This window comes from Canis lupus, chromosome 12, assembly GCF_048164855.1.
Source record: "Canis lupus baileyi chromosome 12, mCanLup2.hap1, whole genome shotgun sequence".
NCBI lineage: Eukaryota > Metazoa > Chordata > Mammalia > Carnivora > Canidae > Canis > Canis lupus.
In genome coordinates, this window is record NC_132849.1 from 16,127,363 (window position 1) to 16,146,736 (window position 19,374).

Here is a 19,374-nt window from a genome sequence, read left to right on the forward strand (position 1 = left end):
CATAAAATTTCAAGAATAGACCAAAAAACCCCACCCTATACTTTTCCCAGCTTCACCAAACCTCATGTTCATGACCTCAGACTAGGAAGTTCTTACTCTGATTCTAGTTCTCTTCCGCACACACACCGCCCCCCCTCCCCATTTATCTTTTCAAATTCAGTTCTTTTGAATGGTGAAGAGTTATACTTCGTATAGGTGTTTGAATTTGGCAGTGGGGACTTGGTCTCCTTCCTGCCCCAGAGCGGGGAGGCTGGATGGCTTTTCCATCACCTCTGAGCGCTGGGACCCGAGCTGGGTGGAGGTGGGCAAGCCGGCTGTGGCTGTAGGGCTCGCCTACCCCTGGGGGAGCCTTCCTCCCGCTCCACGGCCCCACGTCCCCACGTCCATCCTGCGGGGGGGCCCCCACCTGCATCTTGCTCTGGGCTTGCCTCTGTGACCCTGAGAGTCAGGCCGCACGCACTGGCAGGCCTCTCCGCGGACACCTGCCCGGCCCCATCCCCTGAGCAGGATGGGGAGCCCGCGCCCACCTTACCATGACTGGGAAAATGATGGCAGCCACCGTGGACTTGAGGATCCAGAGCACCGCCAGACAGAGGATCTGCACCAAGGTGAACAGGTGGATCCGGCGCAGGGGCACATGCCGCAGGAAGGCGTGGTCCGGCTGGTGCTTGGCGGGCATTAGGAAGAGCTTGCAGCGCTCCCAGAACTGGCAGAGAGCGTGAGGTCACTCGGCTAGGCCATGGGGGCCCCGTGAGCCAGGGGGCCCGCCCCCCCACCTCCCGTCCGGCCTAAGCACGAACAGGAGGAGACTGGAGGTCTAGGAGCACACGTGGGGAGCTCTGAGGGGAGCAGGCCTGAGCTCTGCCCAGGGGTCCAGCCCTGGAGCCGCCGCAGGTGAACACTGCGTTCAAGAAGAGTGCAACCAGGGGATCCCTGGGTGGCTCAGTGGTTTAGCGCCTGCCTTTGGCCCAGGGCCTGATCCTGGAGTCTCGGGAGCAAGTCCTGCATCGGGCTCCCTCCATGGAGCCTGCGTGTGTGTGTGTGTGTGTGTGTATGTGTGTGTGTGTGTGTGTGTGTGTGTGTCTCTCTCTCTCATGAATAAATAAAATCTTTAAAAAGAAAAAAAGAGTGCAACCAATTGCAACACAAAGATATCCAAGACACCTGGTGAATCCTGGTAAATAAGGAACAAAACAAAAGAAAATGTTTTCTTCAGCCAGAGTCGCCTCAGGGAAGAAGAGATGCAGTGAAATGCTCACTAGAGTCTGTACTTTCAAATCCTGAGCCTGTTTCCTCATTGGTAAAATAGGTATCACATCACCTACTTACGCAGATTTCATTACAGAACACCTAGAAAGTGCCTGGTAAGGTTATCCCACTGCGCACACAGTAAATGGTAGAATCTTTGGCACCATTATTCTTCCCCTGAACCGGAATAGCAAGCGCTTGGGGTTTGGGTCATCAGGCAGCAGACAGGGAGTACTGCCTCCCCACAGGTCACCTGGAGCCCGGTGGGGGGTGGGGTGCGGAGAACCTTACCTGGATGCCATTCAGGGAGGCCACGCCCATGTAGAGGAAGACTCCGTACAGCACTGGCAGGGGGATGTACTGAAATGGGAGATGAAGCAGAGCTTTGGCCTGGGCCTCTGCCCCGGGCTGGCTGTTGGCTGCCTTGTTCCCTATGACAGTGTCTGCTAAGTCGCAGAGGCCACCTGGTCTGCCTTGGCTTTTCCCACGCCATGAGGGAGCTGGATATTTAGGGGGAACTGAGCCTCTGAGAGCAGATCTACAGCCAGTGTTGTGGGGTGGCTGACCCGCCCCCTTCTTTCTGTGCAGCTGCTGTCCCAGCCTGGTCACCCTGCCACCTTTCTTCCAAACCTGCAGAAGCCTTGTGGCTTAACTGAAGACGCACCTTCTGGAACATGGGAAAGCTCCCTAGAAAGCCCCCTGCTTATTCTTGTCAGCTCCTTCTCCCAGCCCTAGCTGGGGACACCCCACAAACCTGCATTGCTCTGGGGACTTTTATTGAGCTGACCACCATTGGCAGAGAGTACATGCTGATTAACAAAAATTATACACCATACATAATTGGATTTTAAAAAGAAGCAAAACAGATATGTATATATAAACCAACCTCCACTAATTGCTAACTAATCACTAATGGTTTGGTGGACATATTTTCTTCTGATCATGCTCATAGGTAGTTTGTTAGCTTTTTCAAAGGTGGGACATCATTTATACTGTTCTACAATCATAGTTATGACTCTTTATAAACCATTTGAGGTATTTCTCCACTGTCTTTCTAAGTGGCGTTTCTGCTTCTTTCATCCTTCCCCTCCCTTTTTTTTTTTAAAGAGTATGTTTGTGAGCAGTGTGTGTGGGGGGGTGTTGGTGGTGAAAAGGGCAGAGAGTAAGGGAAAGAATCTTAAGCCAATTCCATGCCCACCATGGAGCCCAACTGGAGACTTGATCTCATGACCCTGAGATCATGATCTGAGCCAAAACCAAGGGTTGGACGCTCATCCGACTAAGCTACCCAGCACCCCTCATCTTTCCCTTTATCTGCCTCTTTGACTTGCCACTCTGAATAAGGCTCTGCCTTGACTCCAGGGTTGTCATGTTAGAACATGTGGCCAAATATAAAGTCCTGTGCTCAACTTTTAGATGCTATTTAGGATGTCCATAAACCCAACCAAATAAATAACCTCTTTATTAAAATCAGTTAGAGGGGATCCCTGGGTGGCTCAGTGGTTTAGCGCCTGCCTTCGGCCTGGGGTATGATCCTGGGGTCCCGGGATCAAGTCCCGCATTGGGCTTCCTGCATGGAGCCTGCTTCTCCCTCTGCCTGTGTCTCTGTCTCTCTCTGTGTGTCTCTCATGAATAAATAAAATCTTTAAAAATAAATAAATAAATAAAATAAGTTAGACTGGGTTCATTTTTTAAACACAAACCATGATTTGAACCTATGTGCTGGAAACCTCAACCCAAGACATTTGATCTTAAAGCAAAGAAGGGAAATATGGGCCACTGTACCATTACATTTGTATGTGGCTTATGAGATTGTTTGCCTAATTATGAAACAAAGTTAAAATTTCCACTGAACAACACTGTCCTAATCATTCTCAAATCGTGGGAGCAATTGAGAGAGAAATAAAAATCTTAAATAAAAGACTTAGTTGGGGCACCTGGGTGGCTCAGCCGGTTAAGGGTTTGCCTTTGGCTCAGGTCACAATTCTGGGTTTCCGGGATCAAGCCCCCATCAGGGTCCCTGCTTGCCTCTCCTCTCCCTCTGTTTGTGCTTTCTCTATTGCTCTCTCTCAAATAAATAACATCCTTTTTTTTTTTTTTTTTAAAGACACTAATTTCAGGCGGCTTAAAACTTCCTTTTGACCTAATGAGGAGAACTGGGCTAAGTCTTAGAGAATTTGCAGTTACCAGTGTCTGACCCATCAACCCTAGGAAATTATCTCCTGTCCTGTCATTTGCAGGATCAAACAGCTTTCTTGGCAAATCCCAAGGCCTATGACATCAGACTGACAAGTGTTGGGGCTGTGATATAGAATTATAGATTGATCCACACAAATCTTCCTTGAATCCCCAAAGAAAGGCCCTTTTCAAACATTAATGAAACAGTCAAATGGCAAAAAAGGCGCCTCTAGTGTCAGCTTTCTACCCCTCTGTTGGAAGAGTCAAAAATGTCACAGTCCCACAAACATAAGGACATTGCAGCCTTTCCATATAATTTGAAGCTGAGACCATTTGAACAACTCATGGGGCTCAGAGGAGAAGCTTCTGATATGGTCAGGGGTTCCCCTGCAGCAGAATGCTGAATTTGGGCAGCCTGGGTGGCTTAGCGGTTTAGCGCCGCCTTCAGCCCAGGGCATGGTCCTGGAGACCCAGGATCAAGTCCCATGTCAGGCTCCCTGCATGGAGCCTGCTTCTCCCTCTGCCTGTGTCTCTGCCTCTCTCTCTCTCTCTCTCTGTTTCTCATGAATGAATAAATAAATAAAATCTTAAAAAAAAAAAAAAGAATGCTGAAATCCACAGTCCTGAAAAGCAGTGGCAAAGTGCAACAAAACATAAGATAAATCTTCAGGGCTTTGGATGGACTGGGAATCTGCAGAACTGAGTGTGTTAAGTTGTGTATGCTGCCCGTCAGATACATGGCACCTCATCCCCCAGTGCCCTCATTTGAAAAGATAACCAAAAATTTGTAAATTGGTGATAATAGGGCTGAAGATTATCAGTGATTTTCTAGCAGTAAAAATCACTGTGTCTAAATCAGTACAACCATCCACTGAGAGAGAGATTTCATCCCTTACTGCTCAAAGTGTGGTCTTTGGACCAGTATTATTGGCATTGTGGCATTGCCTGTGAGCTTATTAAAAATGCAGAATTTTAGGTTCTACTGAGACCTATTTGAACTAGTACCTCTTTATTTATTTTTTTATTTATTTATGATAGTCACACACAGAGAGAGAGGCAGAGACACAGGCAGAGGGAGAAGCAGGCTCCATGCACCTGGAGCCCGATGTGGGATTTGATCCTGGGTCTCCAGGATTGCACCCTGGGCCAAAGGCAGGAACCAAACCACTGCACCACCCAGGGATCCCCCAACTGGTACCTCTTTAAAAACGAACTTCTAATTCTAATTCCAGAATAGTTAACATAAGTGTTATACTAGTATCTTTCTTTAACAAGATCTCCAGGTGATTTTTTTTATGTATATATGGAACCCAATATAGGACTTGAACTCATGACCTGAGATCAAGACCTGAACTACTATCAAGAGTCGGATACTTAACTAGCTGAGCCATCCAGGTGCCTCTCCCAGGTGATTTTTATACATATTAAAATTTGAGAAGCTGGGGATCCCTGGGTGGCGCAGTGGTTTAGCGCCTGCCTTCAGCGCAAGGCATGATCCTGGAGTTCCGGGATCGAGTCCCATGTTGGGCTCCCTGCATGGAGCCTGCTTCTCCCTCTGCCTGTGTCTCTACCTCTCTCTCTCTCTCTCATGAATAAATAAATAAAATCTTTTAAAAAATAAATAAAATTTGAGAAGCTCTAGAGCAAAATTCTACTGGAGGAATTGGTACAAAGGTATAGTTAATAACTGATTTTTTTAAATAACTGATTTATTTATTTATTTATTTATTTATTTATTTATTTATTTATTTATTTATTTTTAAGATTTTATTTATTGATTCATAGACACAGAGAGAAAGGCAGAGACACAGACAGAGGGAGAAGCAGGCTCCATGGAGGGAGCCCGATGTGGGACTCGATCCCGGGTCTCCAGGATCACACCCCAGGCTGCAAGTCGCGCCAAACCGCTGCACCACCAGGGCTGCCCTAATAACTAATTTTGATCACAGTTCAGGTCTTGATCTCAGGATCCCCTGTTGGCTACATAAACAAGAATTAAAAGTCCAAGGGCTCCTGGGTGGCTCAGTCAGTTAAGTGTCTAACTCTTAATTTTGGATCAGGTCGTGATCTTAGGGCCCTGAGATTGAGCCCTTTGATGGGTTCTATGCCTAGCAGGGAGTCTGCTTGAGGATTCTCTTTCCCTCTCCCTCTGCCCCTCCTCCTGTTCTCTCTCTCTCAAAACAAAACAAAACAAAAAAACTCAAATAAAGTACATCTTGGGTAGATAGCTCTCCCAATGTAAGTTCTCTGAATCTTGTATAGGCAGCTGTGCCTAATTTGACAGACATGGGCAAACATACAGTTGCAAAAAGTTAAGTAAGCTTTATGGAAAAAAAATTGTTGACTATTTGAGAGAAACAGTGTGAGAGAGGGGGTGGGGAGTGAGCTCACAAGTGGAGGGGAAGGGGCAAGGGGAAAGGGAGAAGCAGATTTCTCACTGAGCAAGGAGTGTGGGGGGGAGGTGGGGGTGTGCTCAATTCCAGGACCCCGGGATCATGCCCTGAGCTGAAGGCAGACACTTAACTGACTAAGCCACCCAGGCGCCCTGGAAAATTTTTCTTGTTGGAAATAAATGCTGGGATTAAAACGAGGACCTCAGATCTGGATTAATTATATTTTTCTTGAACTGGCTATACAAAATATCTTTCCTTTAACCTAAAATTAGCCCAGTATTTAGTACTGATGTCAGCTAGTGATAATGCTTTAGGCATTTAAACAGTTTTGAAAGCCAATCTTTTTCTGTTGTTGTAGGAAATGATTTTGTTTTGCTTGGTTAAGATGGAAGACATTTAGATAATTGTCAGGTTGTGATGGGGAAGGTCTGCCTCAAAGATACTCTTGAACTCTTATTCCCAGAAGTAGTTTTGGGTAGGATCAGTCTCTGAAAAAGCATGTGCAAAGTTGTTGACTTCTTCTGAAAGCTTATCTTTATAAAAAGGTATAAAAATAGAAATAAGTAAAAAAAAAAGTGAAAAGGTATGTATCTTAATACAAGCAAATGAGCAATCCCAAATCTTATGATTAATAAAAATCTATATAGTGCCTGGGTGGCTCAGTCGGTTAAGTGGCAGTGGCTGCCTTCAGCTCGGGTCATGGTCCTGGGTCTCTGCTCGGGAGTGGGAGGGTCGCGGGGGGGGTTGGTCTGCTTCTCCCTCTCCCTCTGCCTGCAGCTCTGCCTACTTGTGCCCTTGCTCACTCTCTGTGAAATAAACAAACAAACAAATAAATAAATCTTTTAAAAAATCTAGATAGGTCTTCTCAGTTATAAAATATATCAAATAAATTAATTGGTGGTAAATAAAATGATATTGTATTTTTTCTACTCTTTTTATAAAAGAACCTTCAGTAGGATTTTTTGGGAGGTGGGAGTAGGATTTTTCAAACTGTTTTTGTCACTGAACACTAAGACAATATCAGAGCCTTTAGAGTTATGTGGACTCATGGAAATTTTTCCATCATGGCCAGAGTAATAATTCACATTTCCCCCGTATCTGGCTTCAGAAGAGACCAGACTGGTGACACTTTGATCATGGACTTCTAGCCTTCAGAAATGTAAGAAAATAAGTGTTGTTTAAAGTGCCTGGTCTGTGGTACTGTATTAATGCAGCAAATGAACTCAATGGGGGGGAGTGGCTGAACTGGAGAAACAGAGAAACCGGTGCAGAGAGAGAGGGTCCCACAGATGCCTGCTGTGAATGTCCTCCCATTTGATTTGGTCTCTCCCAGCTGGTCTGGGGGAACATGGGCAAAAGGAGCTTCAAACAGTATGGGGGAACAGTATGTGCTCAAGACACACAAGACAGAGGAGCAGACAAGGCCACAGGAAAATCTACAGAAGCCTTCCCCTTGTAAGTTTTAAACTTCAGAAAATGGGTGAGCAAACAAGTGTCTAGTGAGCGAGGAAAGAGTGTCCTCCAGAAAGGGGAGGATGGACCCTGGGATGAGTGAAAATAGTGGTGAGGATTGCCTGGTGCTGATAAGGAATGCAACATGCCAGAAAACAAAGATGGTGATGGAACATGTATTTGGGTCCTGCCTCTTTAGGGTCCAGGTGGGACCTCTAGGCACCAGGCCAGGGCTTTCTAAGGCAGATGGGGCCCTGGTGGAGGGAGCAGAGCCTCACCTTCAGGATAGGAGCCAGGAAGACGGAGATGCCAGTCAGGATGAAGACGATGGTGCCGGTCACTCTTTGTTCCCTGGCAGACAGGGACACAGGGTCAGGGTGAACTGGAAGATGCTCCATGACCACTCTAGCCCTCCATGACCACTCTAGCCCTCCAGCCCTCTGCGTGCACCTAAAGATTGTGGCCATACCCTGGCCTCCCCATTCCAGAGAGTAAACCTGCTGCCTGAGGCCCAGCTGACCAGCACATGGGACGAGAGTGAGCCCTGACTGAGGCAGTTGTAGGGTCGTCTGGGGGGCTATCCAGTGCCGTGACTAATAGTAGAGGTACTTGAGCCAAACTGACCTGGGTGTGGCTCTGCCACTGTCGTGTGGCATCAGACAAGGCCCTAAATGTCTTTAGACTCAGAGGAAGAAAGATAATGGAAACTGCCTTGGGAGTTGTGAGGATGAAATGGGAACATGCACTGATTATTATCCCTGCCCTCTGACTGCAAGAAGATCCCCATGGGGCATGACTAAAGGGAATTGGAGGAAGGGGGCCCGGCTGCTGGCAGAGCAGGCATGTGTCCCCGAGTGCCCGCGCCCAGGCACAACTCAGGTGGGGGTTGGGGGGTTCGGGGTCGACTGCTCAGGCCCAGTCATCTGTGGCTCAGGAGTCCAGGAGGGGACCCTGCCCTGACCAGACAAGGCTCACCGGGGCAGGCTGGGTAGCCTAGGTATTCCAAGGCAGTGAGGAGAAATTCTTTGGACAGCCAGTTCTGGTGTGAGCTCACCCCAGAGGCCCTAAGAGGTGGGAGATGCACATGGCCACTGGTAACAGGTAAGGGACCTGACATGGGCACAAGGGAAGGAGGAGTGAGGAGATGGAAGTGATAGGCCATGGGCCACAGGCTAGGGAGTGGGAGTGGTCCTGGGAAGACACTCTGAAAGAATGGAGATTGGGTAGGATCTACACCCATGGGAGGGAGCTTGAAGAAGAGGCAAAAAGACAGGCCCATGCAGGTGAGAGGTCAGTGTGCAATGGGGTGGTGTACTGCTTGCAATCCATTACCAAAAAAGCACCACTTAGAACTGAATCTTTGTCTCCTTTTTCTCCTCCCTAGAAATATCACTCCTATCCTTGTAGGTCCTGGGCTGTCAGAGCAGGGGCCCCTTTTGCCCAAATACCTTGATGGTAAGAAAAACCTGCTTCCCTTCTACCAATCCAAACACCCTTGCTTAGGTGGGCCCCAGTCACTGCTCCCCACCTACCTGACCCCCAGGAACTGGGGCTGCTCCCCAGGGGCGCTGGTCTCTGTCTCCATCTTGAGGCTGTCGATGTGGGCGATGGAGATGACAGTGGCCGCCACATACCAGGGGAGCCCCATGAAGGAGCACAAGGCCATGAGGATGCCCACCCAGAACAGGTCCAGATGGTAGCCAGCAGCCTTCTGCATGAGGCAGTGGGAGACAGAGAAGCTGTCTAGGGAGTCTACACCAGGCCGCCTGAGGGTAGGAGGTGAGGGAGATAGAAATCTCCCCAGAGCAGCCATTTTGGGGAACATGGCTCAAGGCTCCCTTCAGCCTTCATTAGGTACTCTTGGGGTGTCGCTACCCTGAGGTGCTCAGGCATCACCAACCCCAGGGTTTGTTGAACCAGGGAAGGGACTCAGGAAAGGGAGGAGAGGTATTTAGGCTTGAGAGGCCCTGGGATTGGGTCCTTGGGAAGAAGGGCTCCTACCAGTGGTCACAATGTCTCTGCAATTCTTGAACAAGGGGTCTTGGCAGGGGCAGGCATTAGACCAAGCTATGAGTGGTCTAGATTGGGATGGAGGAAGGTAGCCCGAATCTCTTCAAACCCGAGACAGGGAGGGGAGTTGTAGGGACTGGGGGCACGGGTGATGGTGGGGGTGAAAGATTCTCCTCTGCCTCAGAGTTCTGGGTCAAAATTCCAGATCTGTTCAGACTCTCAAGCTCCCAGTCAAGAAGCTGGAAAGTCACTTTGGGAGAAGCAAGCAGCCCATACCTAGTGGCCCCTACTGGGTTTGGTCCTGGTCATTGCATCATATCACCCTGGCCCTGGTTGGCCTTACCCACATCTGGGGGTCACATTTCCCCACACATGCACCAGAACTCCAGGCTTCTGACCTCCTGCCTTGCTTTATAAATGGCCCCACATTTTGACAAAAGCACCATCTCCCTTCTTTTTTCCTTCCAACTTTGTGGGAAGAAAGAGGTTGTGCTCCTGCCCCTGGTAGCCGCCTTACCCTCAGCTTGTTCTCCTTCCGGTTGACTATGACAGCGGTGATCTGCTGGTCCATGAAGATCAGGATGGTCACCAGCAGGGCGGGCAGGATGCTCGCCAGGTATACCCACCATGGGTTCTTCCCGAAGGGAGCCACGAACCAGCCTCGGTCAGGCCGAGTGGGCTGAGCAGAACAAATGGAAATGGCCCTTTCCTCTCCCCTGTGCCAGTGCATTTGCTGCCTGGGGGCCCCAGTCTCCCTGACCTCCCACCACTCCCCCTGCCTGCCCCAGGGTGCCTTTTGAGCCTAATCTTTTCCTTCCAAGACCTTAGGCACCTGCAACTTTAAAGAGACCACAGACACAGATTTGGGAAGGGCATGGTGTCTGCTGAACTGAGATCCCTGGGATTGGTTGGGAACGAGGAGGGGCGGAGAGCTGGGAGACAGCTCGAGGACCTAACTGCAAGGTAGCAGGAAGCAGGAATGAGGCCCAACAGGCAAGAGTAAGGAATCTGATGGGCCCAGTGCCTAAGGCTTCTGCCTCTCCTCTGAGTTACCTCTCTGGGGAGCCTTACAGGAAGGTCTGTAAAACATCAGTCTGTTAATTCAGACTTGTACCTTAAGAATATGGGATTATCTCTGCAGAAGCTGGCTGAAATCTCTCTTTTATTTAAGAGAAAGAGGTACTTTTTTGCATGTAAGCTATCAAAGAGAACCCTGGAGTCATAGCAAGGAGATCAAGCCCTTGAAGACAGGGAAGGTCAGTTCTAGAACCTCCAAGCCCAGTGTAGGTGGCTGATGCTCCTAATAAGGGAGCAGGGCCTGAGCTGAGCTTCAAGCAAATGGCACCAACTCAGGACTTACTAGGACTTCTGCAGCAGTTCTCAAGCTTGGCGCTGGCTTTCTGGGGGCACTTATTAAAATGCAGAACTCTGTGCCCTATCCCCAGACTTTCTGATTCCACAGGTCTGGGGCGGGGCCAAGAATATGTATTTCTAACAAATTGTCAGGTGATGATATGATGTTAGTCTGGGGACCACACTTGGAGCATCAGTGTTCTCAGGGATCATTTTCAACAGACCCCAGGTGACCCCACTTGAAGATTGCTGGAGCCAGGGGATCGCAGACCAACCTGTCAGTGGAAATCAGGGGGCTTCTGCTGGGCTGAAGGGTGGGTTCCAGTACCTTCCCCACTCTGTGACTCCACAGCAGGACTTCACTGTGAATATGTCCCCAGCCTACCGTCTCAAGGGACCACCCCCTGGGAGCCTGTGTGGAGGAAAGGTGGAGCATACCCAGAGAACCCCCACAGCTGAGAGTCTATGAAAGTCTGATGAGCAGAGAGGGGAAAGGAACTACAGCTGGTGGGTGGGCAGAGCTAATGTCCAGAGCAGGGACCAGGGGCAAACCTTGATGACACTGGGCACGTGCAACTTAGGGGTTGCCAGGCCGAAACAGGCATCAATTCCACAGAACAGCAGGATGGAGAAGATAATGGAAAAGTCAGCTACCAGGGCCCGGACCTGCAGAAAGGAGATGCATGAATGAAGCACCTGCACTCCTCCTGGAGGACTCAGTCCCCTGGCAGCAGGAGGACCGTGGCTAAGTACTTGGGTTTGAGTGTCAGCAGACCTATGTTCAAATCCTGACTCTGCCCTTGCTGGCTGTGTGACCTGGGGGAAGCAGGTCGTCTCTTGGAGCCTCAGTTTCTTCATTTGTAAAATGAACATAACAGTAGCACCTACTTCATAGACCTGAGTGAGCTAGGACATATTCAGAGGGCTTGGCATATGTTAGTGAGCATGGGAATTGTTATTAGACACATGGCATGTAGTCATTGCTGAAAGCATTTCCTGGTATGACAGACTGAACTGAGTCACTGTAAGGGGTGGTGAGAGCAAAGCTGAACTCCAAAGAAAATTTTAGCTCCTGATAATATGTGGCAGATTGCTGCACTGCCACCTGGGCTGGGAGGGAGGTTTCCAGTTCCACGGGGGACCCCTATCTGCCTGCAGACTTTCTGTCCACTAGGAATCCTTTGCCTCTTGCTCCTGTGTCTCAGAATGCCCATCCTAGGCCAGGTTCCTGATCTCCTCCCACTACCCCCTACCTTCTGACCAACGTCTATATTGCCACCTTTTCTATCTCTCTTCAGGGATAGCAGTTTCCAGAGAACAACAGGAAAAGAAGTTAGGAAGGGTAGGGGTAGGTAATGGTACATTGAATGCATTCTCTGTATCCATACTCACCTTGAAAACTGTTATTAAAATAATATATATATAGTTAAAAACCCACATAGTGTAGAAAGCAAAGTCCCCTACCTCACTTTTCTTCACTCCAGATGTACCCAATAAGTCTGCTTGATTTTAGTTGTTCTGGTGGTTTCCTCCATGTCATTAATATGCTATACTTTCATATTTTGATTTACAAATTTAAAGCAAAATCTACTGATAAAGATTTAGCTTACCTGCACTGTCCCTTCTGCCCTTTCCTCAGTCCCAATAATTGAGAGTTATTTTCAAACTCTTTCTATGGGTTTCCTTTATACTTTCAAGTTTTATAACTAACCCTCTCTTTCTGCTGACTTTACCAGTTGCTCTCGTGCTCCATCCTGGGAAGCTAGCTGCTTCCCTTCCCACCACCTCCCTCCCCATCCTGTTCCAACTGTGATTCTTCCAAGTGGATCTTTACATTGTCAAAGCTGAGAACACTCACATTGTGTTCCATAAACACATGTCTTTTGTGGTTTATCTGTAAGTTGATTCTAAAAGTTGGAAGTCAATAACTGCTTTATGTTACTATGATCATGTAAACCAAGCAGTGTGCAGATTTACAATTGGTTTTCTGCAATATTCCTAGCATCCAGATCAAAAGTTAAACCATATGAATTTGCCACTTTTTTGTAGAACAAAACAGTCAAATGCACTCCATTTCACATGGTCCAACCTAGCATAAAGATGGATATAGTAAATAGTTGTGAACTCCTCAATCCTTAAGAAATGAAAATATACCCATTCAGTCAATACCTCTCTGTGATCCAGTGGCTTCCCTGTCACTGCTCTCTAGAGAGATCCACTGCTCTGAATTTAGACTTTATTATTCCCATGAATCTCTCTCTCTCTCTTTTAACATTTTCATTTATTTATTCATGAGAGATACACAGAGAGACAGGCAGAGACATAGGCAGAGGGAGAAGTAGGCTTCCTGCAGGGACCCCGATCCTGGGACTCCAGGTTCATGCCCTGAGCCAAAGGCAGATGCTCAACTACTGAGCCACCCAGGTGTCCCTATTCCCATGAATGTCTTAATACTTTTACTAAATATGTAGATAGCTCTAAACAAAATATGATATTGTTTTGCACATTTAAAAATTTTACATAAATGTTTTCATATTATTTGTAGTCTTCTGCAGTTTGCTTTATTTGCTCAACATTATGTTGGTGCTATTTTTCCTTGCGGATAGATGTAGTTTTAGTCTGCGTGTATATGCATTGCAGTTTAATATTTGTATGATTGTTTGCCATTTACTTCTTCATTCTCCTGTTGATTGATCAACTCAGATTATTTTCATTGCTTTCCTCTAAGAATCAATGCTTCTGTGAACATTCTTGCACACGTGAGAGTTTCTCTGGGGTGTATACCTGGGAGTGGAAATGCTCATTGGAAAATCATATCCATCTTTAACTCTATCTAAGAGGGCCAACGGCTCTCTCAAATGCTTGTGCCTATTTACACTTCTACCCACTTTTCACCTCCAACACTTGATATCCCAAGATCTTCATATCTTTACCAATCTTATGGGTATGAAATGGTACAGTCTCAGTTCTTCTCTGCAACACTAAATTCCAGTAGGCAACAGAGGAATTTGTAAGAAACTTAAGGGGGGGAAAGTTGGTGATAAAAGATAAAAGAAAGTTGGTGAATTATATTTAATCCTCCAGGAAATAGATATTCTCAGATGCAATTGCTGTTCTGGATCTTTTACATAAGAGGTGACTTGGATATAATCTGGTTGGAAAGTAGGGAGGTAGGGAGGGAATTTGCCTTGAGGATGCATTTGTGTTGCAAGCACACTATTTTTCCCCTCAGTTTGCATATTGCCAACTTCCTAAAGAGCTTTTTAGTTTTTATGGAATACTGAAAAAAAATTCAATTATTCATATCAATTTTATCATCATCATCAGTCATAGTAGTAGTAGCAGCAACAGTAATATTTATTTAAGATGGCTTTAGGAGAGGGACGCCTGGCTGGCTCAGTAGAGCATGTGACTCTTGATCTTGGGATCATGAGTTCAAGCCCCATACTGGGTGTAGAGATTACTAAAAACAAAGAAGCATTAAAAAAAGATGGCTTTAGGAGAATGCCCTGGGATTTATAGTGGAAGAGTGTTGCTACAATTCTTCTGAGCTTCCCTCCCATTGCTTACATATACGCAAGTGCTCTTTTGATTAATTAATGTTTTATTTTGACCAGAAAAGAAAATGCAATTCAAATTAGTATTTAGCATTTCAATAGCATAAAAAATCAAGTACTTAGGAATAAGTCTAATAAAAAGTATGCAAGAGCTTAAGGCCAAAACCGAAAAAAAAAAAAAAATATGGAGAGAAGACAGAGCCAAGTAAATGGTGAAGCATACAATATTCATGGATCAGTAGACTCCAAATTTCAAAGGTGTCAATCCTCCCCAGTTTACATTTAGGTTCAATACAATCCTATCAATATTCTAACAAGTTTTTGAGACACCTGGGTGGCTCAGCAGTTGAGCGTCTGCCTTCAGCTCAGGGTGTGATCCTGGGGTCCAGGATTGAGTCCTGCATTGGGGTCCTTGTGGGGAGCCTACTTCTCCATCTGCCTATGTCTTTGCCTCTCTCTCTGTCTCTCATGAATAAATAAATAAGGTCTTTAAGAAAAATTCTAACAAGTTTTTATTTTAGTAAAATTTAAGATTAATCTTGGAAAAAAAGGACAAAGAGGGAAAGTTTGGTCTGTAAGACATACAGACTTATTATGAGCCATACAAATGAAGACTGTGATACTGGCAGATAAATAAATCAGTGAAACAGTAAAGAACCTAGAAACAGACCCCATCATATGTGAATATTTGACACCTGGCAAAAGAAATATTGCAGAGCAGTGAGAAAGGAGAGTCTTCTTTAAAAAGTGCTATTTATATACATATAAAAAGAAACACAATCTCATACTATATGTCAAAAGTAATTCTGATATAACATGAAAGGAAAAACAATGAAGTTTTTAGAAGATAACAGGAGAATATCTTCTGTCCAATATTTTCCTTGAGGAAAATTCTGATGTATTTGATTATAATAAAACTAAGAATTTCTATTAGTCAATAGATACCACTAAGAAAGTAAAAAGGCCAGTCACATAGGAGAAGATATTTGCAACACAGATGATCACAAAAAGCTTTCTATCCAGAATATGTAAAGAAATCTTGCAAACCAGAAAGAAAACAGACAGACTGCCCAATAGAAAATGTGTGAAAGATTTGAATAGGCACTTCCAAGAAGAAAGTTAAATGGTTATGTGGCCAATAAATGCACAAGATTTTCAACTTCGTCATTGGGGAAGTGAAAAATTTAAAAACATAGTGAGATAGTACTACACAGAAAGACTAAAGATAAAAGTCTTATAATGTTGAGTATTGCCAACAGGACTTGGCAACAAGGGAACTCACTTCTCTCTGACAAGTCTGTAACCTGAAAAATCCCAGTGAGCCAGTGCTGATGTGGTGGGTGTCCATCCTGTCAGTGGGCCCTCCCTCACAGGGAGACCCCACTGGGGCTTCCTTGTGAACTGCCTAACTGTAGGCCCCTTCCTAACCGCAGAGTAAGCTTACCTTGGTAGGGAAATAGCGGCTGAATTTGAACTTCTTCAGGGTCAAGGTCATGGAGTACGTCCCAAAGAAAAGGATGAAGGACATGAGTGCCAGGTCTGGGATGAATTGGCAGGAATTCCCAAGCAGCTGCCCACCATAGTTCAGACACTCCTTCTTGCTCAGCAGAGACCAGTCCAGTGCTGTGAGGTTAAGGGGGTTGTACTTGGAAGACCAAGCACAGGAGAGAAAGAGTCAGGGCCTTCCTGGGGAGTCAGATGTATCCTTGCCCCTGCAGTCCCTCAGGCATCCCACACATCCCTCCCCTCCTCCATGAGGCCCAGTAACAGAATGATGTCCCGGGATACAGGCCGTGTCAAGGAATAGCAAACAGCAGGACCCCCAGGAAGCTTACAAGCTGGCATGTGTTTCTTCAGTTCTAGGATGTACTGCAGAGTTAGCAAGGAGAAAAAGCTCAGAGGGTGGGATGCCTTCTCCTACAGTAGGCTCAGCTACTAGTTCAGCCAACTATGGATTTCTCTCCCAGAGCATATCACATTTATTCTTTCTTTTCCTTCTCCTATGCACACCTTTTCACATATTGGGGCATATGCCCCACCCTTGTCAGATCTCTCTTGAGTCAGTCACTTCAAGCACTTCCCCTTTTCATGTTTAGATGCTTAAAATCCAGTGTACACATAAGTACATATATAGACACATACATTTCTCTAAGTGTATGTATATGAGTGCATATATACATACATATATGTGTGTACACACATGTTCATACACATATGTTTTTAAGTGTAATAAAAGCAGAGTAATTTATAATAAAGTTAATATATACTTCAAACAATTACTGTGTAAATATTCAGCAACCTGCAAAATGAAGCCAGCAGGTATTTGTAACCACCTGTAATGAATGTTTGGCTTATAAGTGTGGTACTTTGCTATAATGGTGTTTTCCAGTGAATCATGCCTCTCTGTGTCCACACTCCTTTGCCATGTGACACCAATAATCCTCCCATCAACAAATGAAGTCTATTTCTCCACCCTTTTGAATCTGGCCTGGCCTTGGGTCTGCTTAGACCAGTGGAATAGGGGAGGAAGTGGCTCTGAGTGGGCTCTGGAGTTGTGGCCTTGAGGGGACTTGCAGGATCCATTCTTACCCTCTTGGAAACGTGAGACTGGCATACTGTGGGAAAGCTCAGGATCAGGAAATACCACGTGAAGAGAGAAATCCAGATTTGCAAGACATCTGCTGAGTGTCAGGGCCTCCCCCAATCACTGAAGCTATTAAAAATGCCCTCTTTCCGGGTCACATGCCTCTACTGCCCCACTGGTCCAGCCCCACATCTCTCTCCTAGCTCATCTCCTGTGCTTTCCCTGTGCCATGACACCCTGTGTGCTGTCTCAGCCAGACTGGTCCCCTCACTGTCCTCAGAACAGGTTTTGTGTCTTCTTTGTTTGCCCTTCTGTCTGTGCTGGCCCTGGGTCTGGCATGTGCTTCTCTCTAGGGAACCAACTTTCTCAACCTTCAAGACCAGATTACATTCCACTTTCTCTCTGAGGCTTTCTTCTCCAGCTTGTTCCCATGGCTGGAAGGACACATGTGGCCCAGATTTGACACATGGCATGCTCTGCTTTTGCTGTCCCACCACCGTTCATGTTCATCTCTACACATATACTACCAGCAAGTTTGAGGACAAGGGCCACATCTGGTCTTGTCTTGTCTTTTCTTTTCTTTTTTCTTTCTTTTCTTTTTAACATCCCTTTAGCCCTCAGAGTACACATGGCACGTTGAACATAGTAAATATCCAGGCACAGGCATCGACGGATTCCCTTCTTTCCTCAAAATCAGATATTTGAAAATCTTAGGTGAAATTGCCAGCTGAACAGCCAGCTGCCTCTTCAGGGGTGACTAAAGCAGCAACCTCAGTGACCCACAAAAGTCCAAAGATCTTCCCCAAAGCCCACCAGGAGCCACCCTTGTCCTGGTTTTGGACTTTCCCACCATTGGTGCCACTCAGGCTGGGTGCCTCTCCTAAGGGCCACCGCTCATAGTTCCTGGCAGAGGCAGACCAGACCTGCTGGACGGGGGACTTGTGAGCACACAGGACAGATCAGACTTAGTGAGGGTCATAGCACTAACAACCTTCCTGGGGTTGTTGGGTGGGAGTTGGAGGCGCTGGGTAGAAAGGCAAGGAAGCAAATAGAAAGATGGCTGGGAAACTGTGTTTATACTGTTCTTTGTGCAGCCCTATTTACCATGCCTTACCTCTACCTCCCGTTCATGTGTGTGAGCACGTGCATGTGTGATATTTAGGCACACAAATTTCATAGGAAGAGATGTGTTTTAAAGGGGGGTTTTGACAGTATATACTTAGGATAAAAGTACGCATTGACACAGCTCCATGGGCCACCCTGGGGTGCAGCTGGGACTGGCTTCTGCAAGTCTGGCTTGCCAGAAGATGGTCTCTGTTTCCCAGCTTCTCCCACTATTCCCACAAACAAACGCCCTCGAGTGTCTGAGTAAGAGGAGAGGACTTACCAGAGAAGTGTTGGTGTTTGGTGCCAGCAGGGCTGAAGCATTGAACACGGTTGTATTCGCTGTGGATGAGCACAGGACATGGGCCAGGTCAGTGGCTGCTGGTGGGGAGAGCCTGGGGCCCCCATCAGGCCCCCACCTTCTCCATCTCCCACCATTCCTCAGAGCCCAGGAGTGGCTTCCCTTGTGAGGGCACCTCATCACGCCCTGGCTCCGCTCTGCTCTCCTCACTCTGCACAGTGAGGACAGGGGTGGTAGAGGAGCCTGGGTTACAGCTCTGACTGCCCCACTGGGCCGGTCTATGACAGCTCCTATCTGACCACGAAGGGCTCACTTTAAAAGCCAAAGTAAGGAATCTGCTACCAAGACCCAGTGCTGACACGAGCTGGGGAATGACGTGCCTTGTCCCTACCAGCAACTGGATCCACGTCTACGCTCTCAGACACTTTCAGAGGACTTATCCTGTCTCTGCTTTGCACAATGCCAAGCCTTAGAAGCATCATCTTGCCAAGTTCCTAAATTCCTACTATCCCCTTTTGAAAGATGAGGCCCACCAAAGCCCACACAGGTTAAGTAACCTGCTCATTTCCCCACGGTCGCACAACTCGTACTTGCAAGGAGTCATGATCCATCCCAGGCCCAGCCTAGATACCTCCAAGGTCTACACAGCAAGAATCCCTTCCTGTGCTGCTCTCCATGCCCCTGTCCAGATGTGTGTGTGTGTTTTTTAGGCCAACCGTAAGAACACATTGGCTTTGATATTAAATTTTCTAACCTACCCCTTGAATGCATGCTGAGGAAAATTAAACCCAAGTCCAAGCCTGAAGGTGAATCATAACCCAGAGGTACTGTCCTTAGCTGTTTACCACTCCCCTCCCCAGCCTCAGGGTTCCAAACTGTAGGTAGAGCATATAAGGGTTCCCATCACAGGCCATGAGAAGAACTGAGAACTGTAATTCCCTTCCTGTGGGATGTAGCCATTCATTAAAAAGGCAGGCTTTGGAGGCTGCTGTTTGCCTTCTCTCTCACGTGTGCTCCTGTGCTGCATGGGTAAAGAAGGGCCAGGTCCTCCTTGCCTTTCTTCTCTAAGCGAAGGCTCATTAAGTAGTTCCAATGGAGCAGGTTTGGGGAGGGAGGCAGGAGGCCAGCTAGCCAGTTTGCTGGCAATGAATCTGAAATGCGCTGCAAGCCATTTGGCTCCTACTGACTGTCCAT

The 19,374-nt window shown here is 46.9% G+C and overlaps 1 protein-coding gene across 9 annotated transcripts in view; it reads right to left on the bottom strand.

Annotated features, from left to right (window-relative positions):
* The window catches only part of SLC4A5 (solute carrier family 4 member 5), a 110,099-nt gene that overhangs the window by 11,008 nt on the left and 79,717 nt on the right, over positions 1–19,374 (bottom strand). For all 9 annotated transcript variants that reach the window (XR_012004265.1, XM_072769872.1, XM_072769867.1 and 6 more), the window contains 8 exons: positions 18,163–18,221; positions 15,636–15,836; positions 11,187–11,300; positions 9,799–9,960; positions 8,804–8,982; positions 7,550–7,622; positions 1,540–1,608; positions 533–706 (listed from right to left, as the gene is read on the bottom strand). Coding sequence is in view for 8 of the 9 variants with exons in the window: in XM_072769872.1 (XP_072625973.1) it covers positions 533–706; positions 1,540–1,608; positions 7,550–7,622; positions 8,804–8,982; positions 9,799–9,960; positions 11,187–11,300; positions 15,636–15,836; positions 18,163–18,221 (1,031 nt within the window). In the remaining variant the exon portion in view is untranslated. The remainder of the gene's footprint in view (positions 1–532; positions 707–1,539; positions 1,609–7,549; positions 7,623–8,803; positions 8,983–9,798; positions 9,961–11,186; positions 11,301–15,635; positions 15,837–18,162; positions 18,222–19,374) is intronic.